Consider the following 25608-nt stretch of genomic DNA (forward strand, 5'->3'; position numbering starts at 1 on the left):
ACAACGAATCACATTGAAAATATGTTGCAAAATATTTCCGCAACAACGTGCGGGGTATCATCTAGTCTGTATTAAAAGTTAGGAACAAATAATGTGACATAAATTTAAAAAATCATGTATTTCTAGAAAAAAGTGTATACCAACAATTTTCATTTATGCATACAATATCCATGGATTTTTTAAATGCCCTAGTAAATGAAAAATATCCATATGTTTTAGAAAATAGGTTATGTATGTCAAAAAAAATCCATGTCCTTAAAAAACGTTTCATACATTTTGAAAATATATTCCTGTTTGTAGAAAATGTTTATATATCGTAATGACATAGATGCTCTGCTTTAATAATAAAACATTCACATATGATGGTTTTCACTTTCAGTGTGATTTCGATGAAATTCACTGAATTTCAGTATATACTAAAACAATTACGTTTCGGCCAAAATATTTCAGCGGTTTCAACAATGCACAGGAATTCAAATATCTTTCCAAAATATTCTTCAAAAACTTAAAATATTTAATTGAAGTCAAGTGAATATTTCGGTCATTGGGCCAAAATGCAAACTAAAATAAGTGAAATTAACTGAATTTTGGTGATTTCGGTTGGTGCCGAAATTTTTCTAAAACTGAAATTAAAAACCATGAATATCCAAAAAGCGGCTACGTTTCTCATAAAACCTTTGTATATTTACCCAGGAAAATTAATTTTGTTAAGAAAATAAAATGAAAAATAAAAGAAATAAAATGAAAAATGAAAGAAATAAATTGAAAATAAAAGAAACACAACATTATGAAACCATTCTAGGAAAAAAAAGTTCATCTACCTAAGACAAAACAAGAAATATAGGGAAGGTGTACTAAGAAACAAAAAATAAGAAAAAGAATAAAAAACAGATGTAACAAAAAAACTGGAAAAAAAACTAACCAAAAATGTTAAAACTTGTAGTCTCCCATTCAACTCGCTCCCCTCCCTCCCCACCTCTAGCTAGTGCACCATCTTCATCATTCAGCCTGACGTGGCTATATCTTATTAGTTAGATTTGTGTGGGAAAATTAAGGTACACAACATCTTACATCATACTTCCCCCGTCTAGATGCATCATTTTAGTGACAATTAGTATGGGACGGAGGGAGTACTATTTTTTAAGATGAACATTGTTGGGGATATTACTACTGGAGGTAAACCGGCCTTCTGTAGCCGGGTTAACTCCTGAAGATTAGAAGCCCATGAAAATGCAAGGATGATGGCGCTTCACGAAGGCCCAGGGCCCAAAGACGGGTTAAAGCCTGTAAATGTAACCGACCTAGTCATGTAACTTGTATTATAAGATAGGAAGGACAGAGACCAAACCGGATACATTATGATCCGGCTTCGGGACTCTGTAGCCCGGCGGGCGTCAACCTATGTAAAGGGACGACGCGGCCGCGGTTTAGGGACAGACAACAACTCGGGAGCCAGACAAAGCGGATTCGCTCCCTGGCCTTCGAAACCCTAGCAATACCAATCATAATTAGACGTAGGCTTTTACCTTCCTTGAAGGAGTCGAACTAGTATAAAATCCCCGTGTCCCCTTGTCCGGTTTAACCCCTTTGAGCTAACCCGTAGCGATGGCTCTACGACTAAGTCCTTTCACAAGGACATCTGCCGTGACAAACCCACGACAGTTGGCGCCTACCGTGGGGCTATCGCACGATAGTTTTGAGTTATTGAAGGGCAGCTTTGATGGACTTAAGGGATACGCTATGGGCCGGATGACGAAGAGTCATCGCGGCAAGCTCTACATCGACAATGCAGGATGGGGTCCCGAGGCCGATTCAATCGAGTACGGGTACCGGGTCCCCTTCAGTGGGATTCACGTCTTCATCGGCAAGATCGGCGAACCGGCCCCTGAGCCGGACATCTGCACCGACATCATCAAAACGGCTCGGCGTGCAAGTTCTTCGCCGGTTCAGCCCGAGGCAAGGCATGTTTTCGTAGGTTTCATCCATGGATCGAGATACGAGGATGGGCCGGTGTCCGATGGAGAGACCGTGGTCTGTTCTGACGATGAGTCTTCTCGAGAGACCGAATCGCTTTATCAGTTGCAGGACGACCGGATTGATGGAGGATCCAAGGGCAACAGTATTCCGGATTCCCCTGATCTGCCAAACCGGGCCGCCATCTTCATGGCCGGCACACAATCAGCGCCTCATTCATCGACCGCCGCAGCAATACTCTCCGGTTCAACGACGGCTACACCGGCAGGGGCAGGAAGCTCTGCGTCGCCTCCGGCCCAAGTCCTGTCTGATTTATTTGACGCTTTGGCAACGTTGATGGTCGCAGAGGTGGATGCAGCAGCCAGGGATCAGCACAATGCGGAGATTGCAAAGGTGAAAGATCAGATAGCTCAGGCTAAAGCGGACCTGGCGGCAGAGAATGCTAGGATGGCTACAGAGCGGGCTGAATTGGAAGCACAGGCCTACCGGATTAGACTGGATCAGAATGCTTCAGAGGAAGTCATGAGAAGAAGGTACCGATCGTGTCTCCCATCGGTTTATGAGCCGCAGAATCTCTTCAACACACCAGGAGCAGGAGCTAGTAACCAACCCATACTAAACCGGGCGGAGGCACCGGGAATAGGAGCGCCGGTTCAACCGCGCACGATGGACCCACCTCGCCAAAACAACGTTGTGCCACAGTATGTACCAACGCCTCCTGGGCATTATTCCAACCCGTTGGACAATATTGTGGTCGCCGCTTCACGCCTGGCAGCCCTCCCAACCGGTTCACCCTACGGCTTCAGTAGAGCCAGGTGTGGTATTCAGTTCCTTAGGGGTGCCATGTCTCACCCCCGCTTTGCGTAACGTGAGACTGCCCAAGGACTTCAAGGGACCTCGTAAGGTACCAAATTACACCGCTGATTTGCAACCAGAGGCGTGGGTGGAGAGCTATGAGATGGCAATGGAGATGCTAGATGTGGATGAGGCAGTGTGTGCTAAATATTTCACCATGATGTTGGAAGGAACAGCTCGTACTTGGTTGAAGAGCTTGCCAACTAGCTCTATCGGATCATGGGCCGAATTGAAGCACCGGTTTATCCAGAATTTCAAAGATACTTGTAAGCAGCCAATGTCAATCGTGGATCTGGCCGCTTGTGTCCAAGAGGAAGGGGAGTCCACGACCCATTGGGTTAAACGGGTCTCAGCGATTCTGCATTCATCAGATCGTATCAATGCAGACACCGCAGTGTTAACATTAGAGGGCAATTGCCGTTTCAAGCCGCTCAAGCAGAAATTAGGAAGGCTCAAACGTCACTGCAACGATATGTCAACGCTCATGGCCGCTTTGGTTAAATACGCCGATTCAGATAACACCAAGGACCCGGATTCAGAGGAGGACAAACCGGAGAAAGGGAAAAAGAACGGCAACGCCAAGGGTCAGCAGCCTAATCCGGCAGGCCATGGGAACAACGGTAAGCGCAAGGCCGTCAGCAGCTTGGACTTTGTTGCTAACACCAATGCTCAGGAGAATGGCCAGCGCCGTAAGGGCAAGCAGCCCAAGAGGGGAGGAGGTTCAGGCCCTAATTTGGAGCGCCTGTTAAATCAGCCCTGTCCAAAGCATGGATCAAAGGAGAAGCCAGCATCGCATCTTTGGAAGGACTGTTATATCGTGCGGGATTTCAAGAATTTCAATATGTTCCAGTATGATAATGGCCCGCCCGGCGGTTCAGGAGGTGGTTTCCACGGGCCGGGTTACGGAGGTGTTGGTTCCGGTTCAGGGTTTCAAGGCAACCAAACCGGACACATCAATCAAGGGCACCAAAGCAACCAGGGAGGCTACAACCATCAGGGGAATCAGCAGCAACAACAGCAGTCGGGTTACCAGAGCAATCCCAAGCAGCTAAATAGCGGGCAATATCATGTTTTCACCACTAGTTTGTGTAAGCGTGATCAGAAGCTTCACAAAAGGGTAGTAAACTCTGTTGAACTGGCAGTGCCTTAGTACTTACGCTGGTCTGAGCAACCCATTTTGTGGAGTAGGGAGGATCACCCACCTCGGGTTGATAATCCGGGTCACTTGGCCCTGGTGGTAGCCCCGCAAGTCGGGGGATACAAGTTTACTAAAGTGCTCATGGATGGCAGAAGCAGTATCAACATTCTGTATTATGACACATTCCGTCGTATGGGGTTGACAGATAAGAATCTTAAACCGTCAAATACCGTTTTCATGGCGTGGTGCCCGGTAAGTCTGCATATCCTGTTGGCAAGATAGCTTTAGAGGTGGCTTTTGGGGATGATTATGATTCAAGGTCAGAAACATTGATGTTTGAGGTGGTAAAAATCAAAAGTCCGTACCACACCTTGTTTGGGCGGTCGGCTTATGCTAAATTCATGGCAAGGCCATGTTATGTTTATTTACAACTTAAAATGCCAGGTCATAAGGGGACTATCACAGTACATGGAAGCAGAAAGATCGCTTTGGAATGTGAGGAAGGTGATGCGGCTTATGCTGAGTCGGTTTGTGCCACGGAGGAGCTGAAATTCTATAAGGAGCAAGTTGATCCGGCAGACATGACTTCTCTGAAAAAGCCAACTACCGAACACGATCCGACATTGAAGTTTAAATCGACCACAGATACTAAGATGGTTGACTTTGTTCCTGGCGATTCATCCAAACAGTTCAGCATCAGCGCTAACCTGGATCCCAAATAGGAAAGCGCGCTCATCGAGTTCATCCGTGAGAATCGGGACATCTTTGCATGGAAACCTTCTGACATGCCAGGTGTACCGAGGGAACTCGCTGAGCACACACTTAACATTGATCCTAAGTTTAAACCGGTCTGGCAGTTTCTCCGCCGCTTCAATGAAGAAAGGTGTAAGGCTATTGGTAAAGAGGTAGCCCGCCTGTTGGTCGCATGGTTTATCGTAGAGGTCTTTCATCCAGAGTGGTTGGCTAATCCAGTGCTGGTTCTTAAGAAAAACGGCACTTGGCGTATGTGTGTGGATTACACAGATTTAAACAAAGCTTGCCCTGCAGACCCCTTTGCTCTCCCTCGCATTGATCAGATAATTGATGAAACGACAGGTTGTGATCATTTGTGTTTTCTGGATGCGTATTCTGGTTATCATCAGATCAAGATGGCAGTTAAGGACCAGGAGAAGACAACTTTCATAACTCCCTTTGGAGCCTTCTGCTATGTTTTCATGCCTTTTGGACTCAAGAGTGCCCAGGCAACTTACCAGCGATGTGTTCAGAATTGCCTTCATAAGCAAATTGGGCGCAATGTTCATGCATATGTGGATGATATTGTGGTAAAGTCCAGAAAGGAGGAGACATTGATAGATGATTTAAGAGAAACCTTTGACAATCTCCGGGTTTTCAAGATGATGCTCAATCCGGAGAAGTGTGTCTTTGGTGTCCCGGCAGGCAAGCTCTTGGGTTTTCTGGTGTCAAACAGAGGTATTGAGGCTAATCCGGAAAAAATTGCAACAATTACATCCCTGGCTAAACCGGCATGTATCAACGATGTTCAACGTCTGGCCGGCCGGATTACAGCTTTGAGCTGGTTTATCAGTCGCCTTGGAGAGAAGGCCATCCCCTTATATCAGATGCTCAAGAAAATAGATAACTTTGTCTGGAGCGAGGCAGCTGATAAAGCGTTCGAGGATCTGAAGAGGCAGCTAGCTGAACCGCCCATGCTTGCAGCACCAATCGATAAAGAGCCGCTATCACTATATGTGGCTGCTAATGCTCGGGCTGTTAGCGTAGCCATTGTGGTAGAGCGCAAGGAGCTTGGCAAGGAATATCCGGTTCAACGGCTGGTTTATTATATCAGCGAGGTGCTCATTGAGTCAAAGCAGAGGTATCCGTATTGGCAGAAGCTGGCGTATGGAGTATTTATGGCAAGCCGGAAGCTTAAACATTATTTTCAAGGCCATTCCATCACAGTGGTCAGCTCAGCTCCTCTGGGTGATATCATTCAAAACAGAGAAGCAACTAGTCGGATTGCCAAGTGGGCTATTGAGCTTGGACCTCATGGGCTCAAATATATACCCCGCACAGCGATCAAATCCCAGGCACTCGTGGACTTCATCAATGATTGGACGGAGTTACAGGCACCTGAAGAGAAACCAGATAATACATATTGGACTATTCATTTTGATGGGTCTAGACAGTTGGAGGGCTCGGGGGCTGGAGCCATACTAACGTCCCCACGAGGTAACAAGTTTTGTTATGTCCTCTGTTTATTGTTCCCATGTACTAACAATGCAGCTGAATATGAGGCTTTGCTCCACGGTCTTCGGATGGCTAAGGAGATGAATTTGAGCCGGGTTAAGTGCTTTGGCGATTCAGATCTAGTGGCTCAGCAGGTGTCTGGCACCTGGGATTCTAAGGACCCACTCATGGCTGCATATCGGCGAGAGGTGGACACAGTGGCTGGTCACTTTAAGGGTTATCAGGTGGACCATATAGACAGGCGGAAGAATGAAGCGGCGGACGCTTTAAGTCGTATTGGTTCCCAGCGTAAACCGGCCCCGCCCAATGTCTTTCTTGATGTATTGCATAATCCGCCAGTCAAGGTGCCAACCAAAGAAGATCTGGCTATTCCTGATCCGGAGGCTCAGTTGGTGGCAGCTATGCATGCCATACCGGATTGGACACTCCCCTATCTGGCTTACATGAACCGGCGCAAGTTACCAGACGATGAAACGTTGGCTCGACAGATAATCTGGCGTTCTAAGTCCATGACCATACTCAACGGGGAGTTACATCACTACAGTGTTTCAGGAGCAATTCAACGTTGTGTTTCTCCTCAAGAAGGTTGTGAGATTTTGAGAGAAATCCATGAAGGGGACTGCGGTCACCACGCCGGTTCAAAGTCTTTGGTTGCTAAAGCTTTTCGCCACAGTTTTTACTGGTTGACGGCACATGCTGATGCGGAAGATTTAGTCAAGAGATGTGACAGGTGTCAAAAATTTGCCCGACGTGCGCACATTCCGGCTCAAGAGTTGCGGATGATTCCAATTACGTGGCCGTTTGCGACTTGGGGGCTTGATATGGTTGGACCCTTCTAGCGATCCAAGGACAAAAAGACCCATCTGTTAGTAGAAGTTGATAAATTCACCAAATGGGTGGAGGCAGAGCCAGTCAGCAAGTGTGACGCAGCCACGGCAATTCAATTCATCAAAAAGGTGATATTCTGGTTTGGCTTTCCACACAGCATTATAACTGATAATGGTACTAACCTGTCAAAAGGGGAGATGGAAGAATTTTGTCAACGTGAGCACATCCGGCTTGATCTAGCATCGGTGGCTCACCCCCAATCTAATGGTCAAGCAGAGAGGGCGAATCAAGAAATTCTACGGGGTATCAAACCCAGGCTTATGGTTCCCTTAAAGTGAACACCGGGTCGTTGGGTTGAGGAGCTACCTTCTGTGTTATGGAGCATCAACACCACACCCAATAGGTCTACGGGTTACACACCTTTCTTCATGGTCTATGGAGCAGAGGCCGTTCGTCCTAGTGACATCCGTCACGACTCACCCCGTGTGACAGCTTATGTTGAAGCTTATAATGAGAGGCACGTCAGGATTCTCTGGACCTGTTGGATGAAGAGCGTGATCTTGCAGTAGCACGACCGGCGATTTATCAACAAGATCTCCGACGTTATCACAACCGTCGGGTTAAAACCAGAACCTTTCAAGAAGGCGATTTGGTGCTCCGGCTCATCCAGGATCAAACTGATATGCACAAGTTATCCCCACCTTGGGAAGGACCCTTTGTGGTCAGCAAAAATCTGCACAACGGGTCTTACTACCTCATTGATGTTCGAGAGCATAAAGACTCACGTCAATCGGAGGAGGAGACCAAGCGGCCATGGAACATAGCTCTCCTTCGGCCTTACTATACTTGAAGCCATAGGCTCTTCATCTGTACATATTTACGACAGTGTATATATCATATAATAAACCAGAGCCTCCGTTATAAGCGGGGTATCTATTCTTTTTACATCTTGTATGCCTTATACGAGTTAACTGACAAAGCGGAGTTTTATTAATCTGGTCTTAGCAGTTGCACGGATATAAATAAAATCACTAGGGGACTTGGTCATATTTGAACTACAGCTACACCTCTTGATAGGTTTTGAAACCACGAAGGGATCTCACTAGGGGGCTTGGTTGTTATCACACCATAGCTACACCTATTGATAGGCATTTAGGCCACAAAAGAAAAATATGTGGAGCCAAAGAGAGTGTTGCATAAAGCACAGACTCAAACATGGGCACACACTGAGCACAGCTCACGAAGTTACTTGGGGGCTCTTTTTGCAAAGCAAAGAAGAGTTTGAAAGGACCCTTGTAATTGGCTATCAAGCCATGGCTTGGAAGCCTGGTGTATTCACCTAAAACCCCAGGTTAACCTGCCTTCATCAAGTAAGCCACTCATGTCCAGGTAATCCTGGTATGACCCATCAAACGTTTGACATGTCAATCTTTTATAGACCCTGAACTTGTCAAAGTTAAAACGATGATTGGTTAATTGGAGGACCATCTTAAAAGGATTTGTTAAATGGTTTAACTCAGAGGCCTGGCAGCCCATGAAAAGCCTCGATTTGGAGCCTGGCAGCTCGTAAAAAGCCTTGCATATTTTCCTTTTTGAGTTTTATTTGGTAAAGTTCATAAGTATTTTTTGATAAACCGGCGTCCTTGACCCGGTTTGCTTTTCAACTCAAAGTTTTTGGCATATGATCAGTTATAAACCGGTGTTTATTGACCCGGTCTGGTTTGACTAAATCACTGGTATTATAAAGAAAACCCGGTGGTTATCCCGGTCCGATTTAATATATAGACCGGCAGTACAAAGATGGGGTTATCAACGTTCCGAATTGGTATTAACACCTTTGCCATATACACCGTTGGTCAACCAATTATGTATATTGCTTTTTGTACAAACACTTTGATTATTTCATCTATGTACTGTACACTTCCTGGATATACTGACCTATCTAGCGGTAAACCGCTAGACATTTTTAAGTTGTTCAACATAGGAACACAATTCATCATGGGTTATGCATAAATATATCCCAAAGGGTGGCACACGTTGTCATGAGGCATTACAAAACATGCTCGATGGCATGACAAATAACAGAGTTTTGGCTATCCTATTACAAGAAGCCTTCAAAGCGGCTCCAATGGCATAATTGTTTTACACAAGATCGGCACACGGTGGCCAGTAAACCGGCGACCGGTTTACGACGCTTCGTCTGGACGGTTTGATGGTTGAGGGTCAGTTGGTGTGGGAACTTCTTCATCCCTCCCCAGACGCTGGAAATCAACTGTCGACAATCGATTCCAATTAAAGCTTGAAATACTGCTTCCTCATGGATAAGATTGGAGGGGTTAATATCTGGAGCATAAGTGTGCTTACGAATCGGAGGCACAAGTTCTTCAACGTCATGGATCTCGGTTGGCTGTCTTTTCCCTTCAGCGTCATAAACCGGTTGAAAATGGGACAAGTCTGTATCATCGGCCAGTTTGCTGGCTACTGGCCGCATCTGCTTGGTCAGCCGCCGGAGGTCATCGTTATCAAAGTTTGAACCGTCTTCCTTCACACCTGGATATCCTTTAATGATATCATCTGCTTCAAGGTCTGGAATCCAGGCTTTGGCTCGAATAAGTGCGGTTAAAGCTCCGGACCTGGCAGCTGCCCTCTTCAATTCGGCAATACGGGATGGTAACATGGCCAACTTCTCAAGTGTTTCTTTAATCAAAGTTGGGGCCGGTTTGTTATAAGCTGTCGTGCAAATAGCCCGCTGAGACCCAGAGTACAACTGTTCAACCAATGTATATGCCGCTTTGAGTTTCATGCGCATTTCTGTACCAAGACAAGCAATCCGGGTGCCTGTCACGGTTTAACATCAGCATCCTGATCAAAGATAAGGTTCCACAAGTTATACCAAATACATAAAGGGCACACTTACCAAAGATGCAGAAGTCATGGCGTTAATTTGTCGTTTCAATCCAGCCAGTTCTTCCACAACCGGTTTCAAGGCATCCTTAGCGTCTTCAGCACTCTTTATTAAACCGGATTTCTCGATCTCCCATTCAGCACGGTCTTTGTTGAAAGATTCTTTGAGTTTTTCCATGGCGGCTAGGGCTTTCATCAGCTCCTCTTTGGTTTTGGGACTTCACATTGTTTTGCAAGTCAATGATTCGGGTCTCTTTATTCCTTAGATCAGACTGCAAACATTGAAGATATATCAAATGACAGGATACGTACATATTCTAAAGTACAAACCGCATAACAGGTTATGCACTTCGTACTTGGGGGCTAATGCCTATTTGCTCTAAATTGCTGCAGTTTATACAAGTCTCCAGAACAATGTAAACATTATCCTTGACACTTGGGGGCTAATGTATGTTGATTCAAAAACGGATGCATGGATTAAAACCCGGATTAACTTGCTAGAGTTAAGCCGGCCTTTGAGGGATACGCGGCAGAAAGCTATCTATTTGCTAAAGGGTAAATCTGGTTCTTATCAGTGGTTTACAATGCTACGAAGACCCGGGTTATGATTCACATTATAACCCGGCCCTTGGGGGCTATGTGGGCTAGCATTTTCAGGTTATAAAGCAAGATACAAAGGAGGAAGAAAATACCTCATATCGTTGTTGGGGAACGTAGTAATTTAAAAAAAAAATCCTACGCACACGCAAGATCATGGTGATGCATAGCAATGAGAGGGGAGAGTATGATCTACGTACCCTCGTAGACCGATAGCGGAAGCGTTATGACAACGCGGTTCACGGCCCGACCGATCAAGCACCGAAACTACGACACCTCCGAGTTCTAGCACACGTTCAGCTCGATGACGATCCCCGGACTCTGATCCAGCAAAGTGTCGGGGAAGAGTTCCGTCAGCACGACGGCGTGGTGACGATCTTGATGTTCTACTGTCGTAGGGCTTCGCCTAAGCACCACTACAATATTATCGAGGACTATGGTGGAAGGGGGCACCGCACACGGCTAAGAGAACGATCTTAGAGATCAACTTGTGTGTCTAGGGGTGCCCCCTGCCCCCGTATATAAAGGAGCCAAGGGGGGTGCGGCCGGCCCTAGGAGGAGGCACGCAGGAGGAGTCCTACTCCTACCGGGAGTAGGACTCCCCCCCTTTCCCTAGTTGGATTAGGACTTGGGGAAGAAGGAAGAGAGGGAAGAAAGGAAAGGGGGGGGGGGGCGCCGCCCCCCCTCCTTGTCCAATTCGGACTTGGGGGGGAGGGGCGCGCAGCAGCCCCTAGGCCTCCTCTCCTCTTCCTCCACTAGGCCCATTAAGGCCCATTAGGTTACCGGGGGATTCTGGTAACCTCCCGGTACTCCGGTAAAATGCCTATTTCACCTGGAACACTTCCGATGTCCAAACATAGGCTTCCAATATATCAATCTTTATATCTCGACCATTTCGAGACTCCTCGTCATGTCCGTGATCACATCCGGGACTCCGAACTAACTTCGGTACATCAAAATATATAAACTCATAATAAAACTGTCATCGTAACGTTAAGCGTGCGGACCCTACGGGTTCGAGAACAATGTAGACATGACCGAGACATGTCTCCGGTCAATAACCAATAGCGGAACCTGGATGCTCATATTGGCTCCCACATATTCTACGAAGATCTTTTATCGGTCAGACCGCATAACAACATACTTTGTTCCCTTTGTCATCGGTATGTTACTTGCCCCAGATTCGATCGTCGGTATCTCAATACCTAGTTCAATCTCGTTACTGACAAGTCTCTTTACTCGTTTCTTAATACATCATCTCACAACTAACTCATTAGTTGCAATGCTTGCAAGGCTTATGTGATGTGCATTACCGAGAGGGCCCAGAGATACCTCTCCGACAATCAGAGTGACAAATCCTAATCTCAAAATACACCAACCCAACATGTACCTTTGGAGACACCTGTAGAGCTCCTTTATAATCACTGAAAGTGCGTTATATCGACTAGAGGGGGGTGAATAGGCGATTTTTATGAAAGTCTTCAAAACGTGGAAGTTATGAAGACAAAAAGCAGAGATATGCCTATTACTATGCAGCGGAAGGTAGACTACACTAGGCAAGCCATGGTCAAGTATCAACAGAGTGAAAGCACAGTGACAAATAGCTGCAGTGTAATAAGGATCAGGTAGGAAGATATTATGAAGCCAAACAGATCATACACTCACGTTGTGAAGACAAAAGATAGAACAGACATGCAATGACTTCACAATGAGTAATCAGTAAGTAAAAAGAAGTGAAGATGAAATCAGTGACTCGTTGAAGAAAATGATGTGTTGGACCAGTTCCAGTTGCTGTGAAAACTGTATGTCTGGTTGGAGCGGCTAGGTATTTAAACCTTAGGACACACAGTCCCGGACACCTAGTCCTGAACACGCAGCTCAGGACACCAAGTCCTCACCGTATTCTCCTTGAGCTAAGGTCACATAGTCCTCGCCCAATCACTCTGGTAAGTCTTCAAGGTAGACTCCCAAACCTTCACAGACTTCGTTCACTGGCAATCCACAATGTCTCTTGGATGCTCAGAACGCGACGCCTAACCGTCTGGAGGATGCACAGTCCTCAAGTGTAATAAGTCTTCAGATCACACAGACAAGAAGACTTAAGTGATGCCCAATTTTCTCTGGCTCTGGGTGGTTAGGGCTTTATCCTCGCAAGGAATTCTCTCTCAAAGGCTTCAAGGTGGGTTGCTCTCAAACGACAGAAGCCGTACTCTCAATCTGAGCAGCCAACCGTTTATGGTTGTAGGGGGTGGGCTATTTATAGCCACTTGGCAACCCGACCTGATTTGTCTGAAATGACCCTGGGTCACTAAGGAACTGACACGTGTCTCAACGGTCAGATTTCAAACTCTCATGGCAACTTTACTTGGGCTACAAGCAAAGCTGACTTGTCCGGCTCTGGACAAGATTCGCTCTCATTGTCTTCACTCGAAGACATAGGTTTTTGGTTTAGGCATCACTTCAGTCATTCTAACTGGTTCTCCTGGACCCCACTTAACAGTACGGTGGTTCCTATGACTCAACACAAAAGAAAAAGAACTACGAAAGATCTAAGTCTTCGAGCTCCATAGGCTTCATATCGTGTCTTCTCTTGTCATAGTCTTCAATGTGAATATCTTCATATACCACCTTTGACTTCAATGTCTTCATACATTTTTAGGGGTCATCTCTGGTAGTAAAACCGAATCAATGAGGGACTTCTACCTGTGTTATCCTGCAATTCTCACAAACACATTAGTCCCTCAACTAGGTTTGTCGTCAATCCTCCAAAACCAACTAGGGGTGGCACTAGATGCACTTACAATCACCCAGTTACGCTGTGACGTTTGGTAGCACACAAAGTGTTCCTCCGGCAAACGGGAGTTGCATAATCTCATAGTCATAGGAACATGTATAAGTCATGAAGAAAGCAATAGCAACATACTAAACGATCGGGTGCTAAGCTAATGGAATGGGTCATGTCAATCACATCATTCTCCTAATAATGTGATCCCATTAATCAAATGATAACACATGTCTATGGTTAGGAAACATAACCATCTTTGATTAGCGAGCTAGTCAAGTAGAGGCATACTAGTGACTGACGTTTAGTTTGTCTATGTATTCACACAAGTATTATGTTTCCGGATAATACAATTCTAGCATGAACAATAAAAATTTATCATGATATAAGGAAATAAAATAATAACTTTATTATTGCCTCTAGGGCATATTTCCTTCAATCGCCCCTTCATCAAATTTACCAAACCGGCTTCATAATCCTAGTTTGCGTGCAAGCGATTCAAGAATCCAGAGTGAAGCTCCTCTGCGTTGAGATGAGCATAACTTGCCAAATCGTTGCTCCATTTGCCTTTTTCTCTAGCAGCCTGCTCTTCCTTAGCACTGTGATGAGTCAAAACTACAGGATGGCCAGGAGAGCTATGGCCTATTCCAGTAATAATAACGTCATCACCTTGGCCTTTAGGGTTTTTGGTTGATGATGTTAGAATTTCAGCATCTTTCACCGGACTAGCCCGGTTTGGTTCTGCCGGTTCAGTATCGGGCACAGCAGGCTCAGCGTCTGTTGGTTCATCAGTATTTTGGCCTTCAAGGGGTGGGTTATCAGAAGTAGCTTCAGGATGAGGGCCTTCCGGTTCACGAGTTTGTTCCGATTCACCTCTTGGTTCTTCTTCTTCTTCGGTGACCGGGTCTTCGGGCCGATTGGTAACCCGAGCTTTCTTGCTGGGTCTGGCTTTGGCCCTACAAACAGAATAAAAGAGGATTAACATCCTATTCAAAGGATTTATGACGCATTGAAAGGAAAAGTTTTTACAACTTACCCAGCCACAGTTTTCAAAGGGGGAGTTGAGTTGCTGTTGATTGGCCAGAAGATGAAGGAGGTGTCACCTGATAAGTTGAATCGGATGGATTAAGAGGCTGTCTGAAATAACCTGCCTTGGGGTAAGAATGGTCAGAAGTAGGAGAGACCTCAGACCGGCGCTTCCGAACCGGAGTATCAGGTAAACCGGCTGAAGTGACTTGCTGGCCACTGTGTCGGGTTGTCCGGCGAGCTTCATGCTGTCGAGTCTTCAAAATAAATGTTGGATCCAAGTGAGCAAGAGGATGAGAAAAGCTTACTTTCCGGACTGCTTGGCGAGTTTTTTGTGTTGGCATACAGTCTGAACCGGAGGAAAGGGTAATTACCTCTACATCATCAGCTTGACTAGCTTCTGCGTCCTCCTGAGGAAGATCATTGTTAATGAGATGCATGAAAAGAGAGCCAAGTGAGTCAAGTTCTACCTCAACTTCTGGATCATCAGTGTCGTCATCAAGCTCCATGTTGATCCGGTCAGCCGTTTTGCGTTTTTACGTCCGTTTTACGGCTTTGGTTTTGGGGCGGGATGGCTTGACCACTTTATCCCCAGTGGGCTTTGCCGCTTTCTCTATGGTTTTCCGTTTCCAGAAGGGGTCATCGCCCTGCATACATAGAAGAAGGGTTACAGGTTGTATAAGCTAAAAATATTAGAGATGAAAAGGAAGTATAATGCTTACAGCAGGCGGTTTGTTCTTGGCATAGAAGGGACTCAGACCGGTTTGACTACAGGCCAGTTCCGATTCATTCAGAATCTTATTTACACCTTCAGTAAATTCTTCCTCAGATAATTGAAGGTTGCAATGGCGTTGAGGGTCATCAACCTCACCGGTATAATCACACATTAAACCGAAACGCCGTCTTAGTGGCAAGATACTCCAGGATATCCAACAGCGCACAAAGTCCACGCCTGTTAAGCCATTGGCCATAAAGGCCCGAAGTTTGGCGAGTTGAGGGGCATGTTTCGCCCTTTCGGCGGAGCTCAAACGTTGCGGCATCAGATGGGTATTGGAAAGCCGGTGCTCACGAAAGCCTGGAAGGGGATTTTCGTCTGCAGGCGAAGTGTCTCTGCAATAAAACCAAGTTTGGTTCCATTCCTTTGGGTGGCTATGATGTTTGGCATGAGGAAATTCAACTTCTTTCCGTTTTTGAATCGAGACACCACCAAGTTCTGTGTTCGGGCCATTTACAAACTCTGTGCGCCGGTTTAAGTGAAAGAAATCCCGGAACAGTTCTGCAGTCGGTTCTTCCTGTAAGTATGCTTCACAGAAGACTTGGAAGTTGCATAGGTTGGATACTGAATTCGGCCCAATATCTTGTGGATGGAGTTGGAAATTGGCAAGTACATCCCGGTAAAACTTTGATCCTGGCGGTTTGAAGCCACGGCCTATGTGGTCAACAAAGACCACCACCTCGCCTTGCCTTGGGGTCGGAGGATTTTCTGTTCCTGGAACTCGCCATTTGATTTCAGTTTTCTTAGGCAGGGAGCCGATGCTGACCATCTCATTCAACTGAGTCTCAGTAACCCGGGAATGAGCCCAGTTGCAAGCAGTGAATTGTTTGGCCATTGCGAAACAAACAAGCTGAAAATAAAAGGCCGGTTTATAAATCACGCATGATGATATGCAAGATACAATGGAGCAAGAAACATACTGATATGTGAAATGGCGTAAACCGGAGACCAACGCAATAAGGGAAAAAAGGTAATACAAGGACAGGAGTATTCAGACACTGTTAAACCGGAGTATAACTGTAAAGGTAAAGGTCTCCTCCGGTTTATCAGAGGACTAATGGTACATATTGATTATACAAAGTTAAACCGCCTAGGTTGGCGTGAGGAGAAACAGATTTCACATAAACATATGATAATTTCGGATCTAAGATAAGACAGGAAAGCAAAAATATTTTGACCTAAAAAGGGTAAGGCCCGAAACAGTTTATGAAGGACTATATCAGCTTTTGCGCATATGGATTTATGGTGGTAACATAAGATTAGCCACGGCAAGGGATACGATAAAATGCGAAGCATTCATGTACAGGCCAAGGAAGAACAGCACCAAAAGCTCCGATGAACTGCAAGAGCCGCGAGGAACAGGGAAACCCTAATGGATCTAGGAAAGAAGGGGGAAAGGACTCACTGCGACCGCAGAAGCAGCGGAAGGGCGTTGTGGAACTCTGGTGCGAACAGGTTGATGCAGCGGCCGACGGCGAGGCAGAGGCGAGGTTCGAAGATGACGGCGACGCTCGAGTGCGGGGTCGTCGAGAGGAAGAAGAAGAAGAGATGAATGGGTAGCGGAAAGAAAAGAAAGGGGTCATCTGCCCCTATTTATAAGGCAAAGTGATAAAATGGCAAGTGCGAGAATCGAGGAGCCCAAAAATGGATAATTTAATAAAGGTGTCGCCTCAGTGGCTGAATACACATTAAATGAAGGTAATCGTCGACATCAACGGAAAGATGACGCCAGGGCGGTTTATCATAATCTGGGAGTATGACGTCACGGCGGTTTACAAGATCAAGGTGAAAATATGAGGGAAGAATTTTTCTAAGTGTAGAAGATTGACATGAACAAGTTCAAACCAATCTGGGGCCTAATGTTGGGGATATTACTACTGGAGGTAAACCGGCCTTCTGTAGCCGGGTTAACTCCTTGAAGATTAGAAGCCCATGAAGATGCAAGGATGATGGCGCTTCACGAAGGCCCAAGGCCCAAAGGCGGGTTAAAGCCTGTAAATGTAACCGATCTAGTCATGTAACTTGTATTATAAGATAGGAAGGACAGAGACCAAACCGGATACGTTTATGATCCGGCTTCGGGACTCTATAGCCCGGCGGGCGTCAACCTATGTATATAAAGAGACGACCCGGCTGCGGTTTAGGGACAGACAACAACTCGAGAGCCAGACAAAGCGGATTCGCTCCCTGGCCTTCGAAACCCTAGCAATACTAATCACAACTAGATGTAGGCTTTTACCTTCCTTGAAGGGGCCGAACTAGTATAAAATCCCCGTGTCCCCTTGTCCGGTTTAACCCCTTTGACCTAACCCGTAGCAATGACTCCACGACTAAGTCCTTTCACAAGGACATCTGCCGTGACAAACCCACGACAGCCATCATATTATTAAGATGTCAAATTTTGGTTAATGTTTGCCAAATATGATTGAGACAACCCGGGCACATAAATTGAAAGGTGAAGAACCCCCCCCCCCCCCCAATATGTATCAACTAGTTAACGGTTCACATTTTTTATTGTATTCGGTTTGCAGTTTGTATCAATCCAAAGAGACCCAAAGAGAAAACAGTGGAGTACATTACACAAGTTGAGACACATGTGCGATTTGTCACTATTGGTTTGAAGGCATAACACACTGTAAGTTTAGTGTTATGTGTCTCGACATGAAGGATTATTTCCTAAAATGGTTGAAAACATACATCTTTAAAGATGTATCAAATTGGCTTATACATGATCAAAAGAACTATGGGATATAACTAGGTAACCAAGTAACTAAACCCACGGGTACAAGCGTTTACGCACAAATTCAGAAAGAAGAGGCGCATGTTCTACTACCATGTCTCTAGCTCTATATGTTTGAGCCTCTGGTGTCATCAAGAAGTGCCCCATACGTCGTTGTTTCTGGGTAGGCGTATGCGTGCATGAGCTTGGTGATGATCTTTAGTGATAGTGGCACCTCCGGTGTGTGCGTAGTAAGGTAATCAAAAATGTCCACTCAGATTCAAGTTGGCATAAATGGTCACATTTTTTTGGATTTATTTCATGCTTTCCGACGTTGCCTTGGTCTCAAAGACGCTCATATGGATAAACTGTGTGTGCATGTTTTTTTTTTTGGCATGTTCACAAGAGCGAGTATGCGCACGTATGTCTTTGTACCATGTTTTTTTAAGGCCATTCACGCTGTGACGCACGGTGTGATGAGCATAAGAACGGCGCTGCACATGTTCGCCGCCGTCGACAGTCGCACCGCCACGCGCTCCGGCCGCGGCGTTGCCAGTCACCAGGCGCTTTCTTCTCTTCTCGGAAAACCGCACCGTGAAAGAAGACGCACGTTGACCGCACCGCGCAGGGTCAACGGTGGCGCGCTTGCTACTACTACTAGTCGACTCGTCTCGTCGCGCGCCTCCCTTGCTTGCGCTCCAGGCCACGCGAACGCCAGCCCTGACGTAACGCGGATCAGAGAACCCCATGCCCACACCACCACAACGTGCGGTCGGGGCCTCTCCCTCGCATAAAAACTCCTCCAGAACCAGCCCGGTTTCTCCCCCATCCCCCGCCCCCAAAAAAACAATCGCGGCAGAGCCTACTCGTGTGACTACTCCTACCAATCTGCCCAGCAGAGCCGGCGCGGGGGGAACACGCTCGCTCGCTCGCGCCGCGTTGCATGCGCCGGGCAGCCGCCGCCGCCACCACCAGGATCAGGATCGGGATGGCGGCGGAGGAGGTCAGGCAGGCGTCCGCGGCCGCCACGGCGGCCGAGGCCGCGTCCGCGTCGGTGCCGGCCCCCGCGGGCTCCCGGTGGGCGCGGGTCTGGCCCTCCGCGCTGCGCTGGATCCCCACCTCCACGGAACGCATCATCGCCGCAGAGAAGCGACTCCTCTCCATCCTCAAGTTAGTATCTATTCCCCCTACCCCTATCCCTCCCTCTCCCGGAGCACGATTAGTTGTTTTGGTCGACGATTACTAGTGGTAGGCGGACGATTAGTTGTTCCCGCGTCTTCGGTGTACTATCTATCGAGTCGTAAGAGTTGATTGACTTCCCCATGTATCGCAATTTTGGGGGTTGCTCTACTTGTAGGGCTGTAATTCGCTAATCGCGGGTGTGAATACTACAGCTGTCTGTTTGTGCTAAAACCATCTCGCTCGATTACTGGTTCTGGAGCCAATTGTGATGTGGAACTTACTATAGTACCTTAAATCTGAGACCATATCAGAGCAGCGTGTCACTTTGGGATCACTAAAGCCTGGATTTATTATTTAATTTGAACTGTTCGATTGTTGTGCATAACACTCAGTTTCGTTTAAGCATGGAGTTGAGGGCTGTTCTGTCTGCCGGTTAGTGTCTGTTTGGTCTCATGAAGCTCATACATCAGTAATACCATATATTGTACTGTTTGATAATGTTAGTACTTTGGAAGCATCCTTGACCATAAGTTAGTTGGACTTTGTCCATTTGGTCTTTCTATATACCGTGTTAAAAAATATAATCATGAACTGCATGGTGAAAGGAAGAGAGAACTGTGTTTGTTGTCGATCTAGTCGTTCATTCCAAATCCAATGCATGATAGCTTGGTCAATATATTACTCTGTTTCGATTTGTGTAACAAGGGCATTTAAAGAACATTTTCCGTTGTCTTAAGTCCTTAACTCCTCGAGGGATTATGATATGTGTTCATTCCAACATATAGCATTGTATTATAGTACTGACATGGGATATCCCCAGTTTTACGCTTACTTGGCTTTTAGTAGATATTCCAGGTCTTCCTTTATTTTATTGTAGAAGATTTAAAATTTTCATTGTTCTGATACATGACGTAACCTTTTATCTTTGCAGAACTGGGTATGTCCAAGAACAAGTTAACATTGGCTCTGCTCCACCTGGGTCAAAAGTAAAATGGTTTAGATCATCAAGTGATGAGCCAAGGTTCATCAATACAGTGACATTTGATAGCAAGGAGAATGCTCCCACCCTTGTCATGGTCCATGGTTATGGTGCGTCACAGGGGTTCTTCTTTAGAAACTTTGATGCCCTTGCAAGCCGTTTCCGGGTGATTGCCATTGACCAGCTTGGGTAAGCTCTAAGAAAATCAAGACTACTGTGACTTATATTCCTTAAGTGTGGCGATTGAAGTAATTATATTTCCATTCCTTTGTTCAATGTTTCTTAATTGTTACAATTGTCCTTGACGCATGTAGAAAAGGGATATTGGTCTGAACAGTTTTGTGCATTGCAATATTTGTACACAATATGTCTGCATACCCACAAAATACTAGGATATGATTCATGGCTTGTTCACATGCCACAAATCTAATTTTGATTGTTTACAATTATCGGTGTTAATGTTACTCGTTCTTGTAATTGACGTAAAGAAAGAAAAATATTAGTGTAGATTCATTGATCGTAGAGTTCAAGATATATGTTAGAAATTGAATGTTATCATACTGTGAGTTAAGAGGAGTCACGCACGTCCTTTTACCTCTAGGTAAGGAAAATTAGTCTGACGATACACAAATGTTTGCCTGCTGTTAGGATATGTGTCATGCATGATAATTTTTTTTATACTGTTCTTGTAATTACTCCACATTCTTTGATGTTGCATACTGTTGAATTTTTCCTACCCTTTTGCAGTTGGGGTGGATCAAGCAGACCTGACTTTGACTGTAGAAGTACTGAAGGTTAGATACAGATACTTTATTTGTTGCATGACTTTGTAAGGTACTGTTGATATTTTATTATGCTACTGGTTCCCCTCAACTGCCACTATCATGTCTGTTATTGACCATGCCTTGGCCTCAAATTTTATGGTGAAACATCCCCCTTTTTTCCGATTTTTGACAATCCTGCGAGCAATTGCTACTATCAGAAACCCATGTAGATTTGTTCCATCATATTGCTTTGTGATGTAGTTTCTGGTATATGCTTTTTTGAAACAATGAGTAACAGGCTTCCTTCCGTTTTTTATTTTGGTCAACTTTGTAAACAGAAACCGAGGCTTGGTTCATAGATTCTTTTGAGGAATGGCGCAAAGCAAAAAACCTCAGTAATTTTATATTGCTTGGTCATTCTTTCGGAGGATATGTTGCGGCAAAGTATGCCTTACAGGTATATTTATAATAAATTTAGCAAGTGAAGCTACTCGACTGTTGCCTATGATTATTATACTAAAATGTATGCTTTGTTTCAGCATCCTGAACATGTTCAGCACTTGATTTTGGTTGGTTCTGCTGGCTTTTCGTCAGAAACAGATCATAGTTCTGAGTGGTTAACCAAGTTCCGTGCAACGTGGAAAGGCATGCTAGTAAACCATCTTTGGGAGTCCAATTTCACTCCTCAGAGAATTGTGAGGTAAGGCTAGGGCTTCTTCTATTTGTATTTTCATTTTTTACCTAAAAATGCAAATGAAGACAAGATGGAAATCTAAGCCTCTCCGCTTCATTGTTAGCAATCATCCACGTCTAGTTAAGTTTGCAAAGTGCACGTACCTTATAAAACAGAGCAATCCATCACTCCCATTTTAACTGATGGAATTATTATGTGGCCAGCTGTGACAGCCATATCAGACCAAACCTGCCAGCATGATTTTGTTGGGAAAACAGCAAAAGCAAAGTGAACGGAAGCTCCACTACTATTTTTCTATCAAATAGAAAAGTACCAATTGTTCTCCAAAGTACTAACACAAATTAACAAAAATCGCAATCAAATTCCTTTTGCTGACTTAGAAGTCATTGAAGCCATCATATATACTCTGAACTGGCAGTCACAGCTGGGGTTATAACAACCACGTCATGCTTCAGTCAGTTAAAATGGATGGAAGGACCGGATTGCTCCTTCTATTGAAGTAGATGAGTACTATGTTCAAAATGAAGTGCAGATAGCTGCAACAATGCAAAAGCAATCGAATTTCTGCTGTGTTTTTTTATAAATACGATTGAGTCTTTTTTCCTTTCTAAGCTACCTCTTTGGTACCTTCTGTACTGACGTTCATTTATTTTACTTAAACAGAGGATTAGGTCCTTGGGGCCCAGATTTAGTTCGGAGATATACCACTGCTAGGTTTGGCTCACATTCAACAGGTGAATTACTAACAGAAAACGAGTCCTCCTTGCTGACAGGTAAACATTCATTGTTACATTAAATCCAGTAAGTTCATTTTCTTGGATGATTCTTGTGACTGAACCTTATTGTTGCTTTCTTGTATATGAAGATTACATTTACCACACTTTAGCTGCCAAAGCTAGTGGAGAGCTGTGCTTAAAACATATTTTTTCCTTGGGGGCATTTGCAAGGAAACCACTTCTGCACAGGTTAGCTCCTCTTCCTATGTAGTTAGTTTCTGGGAACTGTTTCCCTGGTGATCTTAATAGCAGGTACAATAGATATGCTTCTTAGTAATGATTAAGAATTTAACATAAGATTCCCTTCCATTATACTCCCTCCGTCCCAAAATTCTTGTCTTAGATTTATCTAAATACGGATGTGTCAAGTCACGTTTTAGTATTAGGTACATCCGTATCTAGTCAAATCTAAGACAAGAATTTTGGGACGGAGGGAGTATTATCTAAAACTGTTTTTAAAAAGCAAAAAGGAGTGTGTGGACCCAACTAGTTGAGCAAAATTCACTTTCATTGATTGTGGCTTTCAAATCTTTAGCGGACATGATATGGTTTGTTCTCATGTTCTTCCCTGACATACTTGTTAATTTCTTCTCCCTTTATAGCATTAGTCAAGTACACCCTCTGTAAACTAATATAAGACGGTTTATATTACTCAACTAGTATGTCTTATATTACTTTACAGAGGTACTGTAGTAGATAACTATGGCTGCCAATAACCTCTTATTGTTTACCATGCATAGATTCAAATTCCAGCATGGTCTATGTAGTGAAAAGTTGAACATCTTACTCTGCAATCCTGTCATGTATTCTGACATTAGTTCCGTAATGTCATCGATCCTGGATGCACTCCTTTACCAGATTATAATTTCAAAAGCTTAAAATATTCCTCACATGCTTCATGCTTGATAAGAATTTAGTACCAAGCTGATGCAATTGAACCACGCATTAGTTTTTACTCCCATGGCATCACATTGCCCAGTCTTGTTTGGGAGAAAATTCCTTATTTAACACTATTTTAAATTTCGTTTCCTTATTTGACACTGAAAAACTTTTTCTTCCCTATTTAACAACGAGTTTAAATTTTATGCCTTTTATGACACTTTTGTCCATTTTGAGTCAAAATGATACCTGAAAAGACCCTTTTACCCCCATGTGGCATATGTGTGTGGAGGACAGTAGCACACATGCAACATCAGTGTGAGGCAGTAGCGCACACAGCAGCACATAAACACGCAGCAACACACACACGCGCGCGCACACACACAGCAGCACACACGCACGCAACACACTCACGGGCAGCAGCACACACGAGCGTAGCGCGCGCGCACACACGCGGCAGCGGCGGCAGCAGCAGCACACACACAGCAGCACAGACGCACACAACACACAACACAGGCGGAGGACGCGGTGCAAAAGCTTTTATACCGGTACACACATGCATCTAGTCGTATAGATGGCTGGGATTGAAAAGAAAAAACAGAGTCTGGTCATAGGGGCCTAGTTTCAACCCAAAAAATTTGAACTCATGCACTAGCAAACACACATGCACGTAACAGGACACACACGTACGTACACTTGCACTAGCAAACACACACACAGCAGCACACGCACACGCGCGCGCGCACACACACAGAGCAGTAGCACACGGGTACACGTACACGCACGCGTGCAACATCACACAAACATACCACATGAGGGCAAAAGAGTCTTTTCAGGTGTCATTTAGGTTTGAAATGGACAAAAGTGCTATAAAAGGCATAAAATTTAAATTCTTTGTTAGATAGGGAAGAAATTATTTGTCGATGTCAAATAGGGCATAAATTTTAGACACGGTGTTAAATAAAGAATTCTCCCCTTGTTTGGACAGAAATTGCTCGTCGTGAAACTACTTTAGTTGATAAAATCTGTTGGGGGCAAGAGATCATCCTAATCTACACTACGTTTTAATCGTCCACATTCTCTTAAAGAGAGTATTAGCTTATAACTAACTAAATAACTATACTACCAATGTTCGTCCATATATTTAATATACTCCCTCCGTCCCAAAATAAGTGACTCAACTTTGTACTAAAGCTACTACAAAGTTGAGTCACTTATTTTGGGACGGAGGGAGTACATGATAAGGTAAATGATCTTGTAGATGCAGTAATTTATTGACCAAAAATACCAGATATAATGAATCATGCATCATAAATATATTTATATTTTTCTAACTGGCCTATTAACTTGCAACAGTGCATCCGACTGGAAAGTGCCAACTACTTTCATATATGGTCATGACGATTGGATGAATTACCAAGGGGCGCAGCAAGCACGCAAGGACATGAAAGTTCCTTGCGAAATCATCAGAGTCCCACAGGTCAGTTTTCCTTTCTGGCAGTATGTGTACAGCTAAAAGATACTTCTACTGTATTGACAACGTATACCTTAACTGCTATGCAGGGAGGACATTTTGTGTTTATAGATAACCCTGTGGGTTTCCACTCGGCGATCTTCTACGCGTGCCGGAAATTTTTATCTGGAGATGCAGAGGAGGGTCTCTCTCTTCCTGATGGCTTGATATCTGCATGAGGCGTCATCTCGTGTGATCTCATACCGAATAGCGGTATGGGCATAAAGCAAAGCTATACGACTATAGAAATGTTCAATGACTGCTGGCGTCGCCAATTTGTTTTTGTATGTATGAATTCTGTGAATATGTCATTCATATGTGCTTGCGTACCAACAACACTAGTGAGACAATTATGTTTTTGTTGCGGGTCTAGATATAATTATGTCATAAGATCTCCCTAGTCAGTTTTTAGGTCAAGTTACTGTGAGTGATGCTCTATATTCTTTCAGGGTCAACTTTATGTTTGCTTGCTACGAAACATCTTCACAGTATATTAACTGTGGTTGCACATTTCATGTCGAAAAAAACTGCGGTTGCACACTTCATGTCGAAAAAAAAACTCTGGTTGCACATTTGCTGCACCCATTGCTGTGCCGTAGCCAGTAACCTCTGATATATAGTCCCTCATTTCCGGTTTATAGGGCTCAATTTAAAATTCTCACCAATCAAGATTGATGGTGAGTGATGAAATACTTTTTGTAATTTGCAAAAGCACCCAATTAATGCTTTTGTTTTTCTTAAAAATTTATGTTTATTAATGTATTAATTGCAATGCGTACATGCATTGGTTAATTTTTTCTTAATACTTGCATGCAATGATTTAATGCATCTTGGAATATGAACTTGTGATATGGAACAATCAAATTGAGTTTTATAAAATGGAAAAACTAAGATTTTGAGATAAGCCCTATAAACCGAAAAGGAGGGAGTATATGTTTGGTGTATCTTACGACACTAATCCTACCAGACTATTAGT

The 25608-nt window shown here is 44.5% G+C and overlaps 1 protein-coding gene across 1 annotated transcript; it reads left to right on the forward strand.

Annotated features, from left to right (window-relative positions):
• The first annotated feature begins 18641 nt into the window (after positions 1 to 18641).
• On the forward strand, positions 18642 to 25103 carry LOC125510086 (probable 1-acylglycerol-3-phosphate O-acyltransferase). The gene is made up of 9 exons (XM_048675180.1): positions 18642 to 19015; positions 19959 to 20195; positions 20754 to 20800; positions 21109 to 21227; positions 21310 to 21470; positions 22128 to 22237; positions 22330 to 22429; positions 24476 to 24599; positions 24683 to 25103. The coding sequence occupies exons 1-9, from the start codon at positions 18789 to 18791 to the stop codon at positions 24809 to 24811; spliced, it is 1254 nt and encodes a 417-aa protein (XP_048531137.1). The 5' UTR covers positions 18642 to 18788; the 3' UTR covers positions 24812 to 25103.
• Positions 25104 to 25608: the final 505 nt, after the last annotated feature.

The sequence above is a fragment of the Triticum urartu genome, chromosome 5 (genome assembly GCF_003073215.2).
Source record: "Triticum urartu cultivar G1812 chromosome 5, Tu2.1, whole genome shotgun sequence".
Classification (NCBI taxonomy): domain Eukaryota; kingdom Viridiplantae; phylum Streptophyta; class Magnoliopsida; order Poales; family Poaceae; genus Triticum; species Triticum urartu.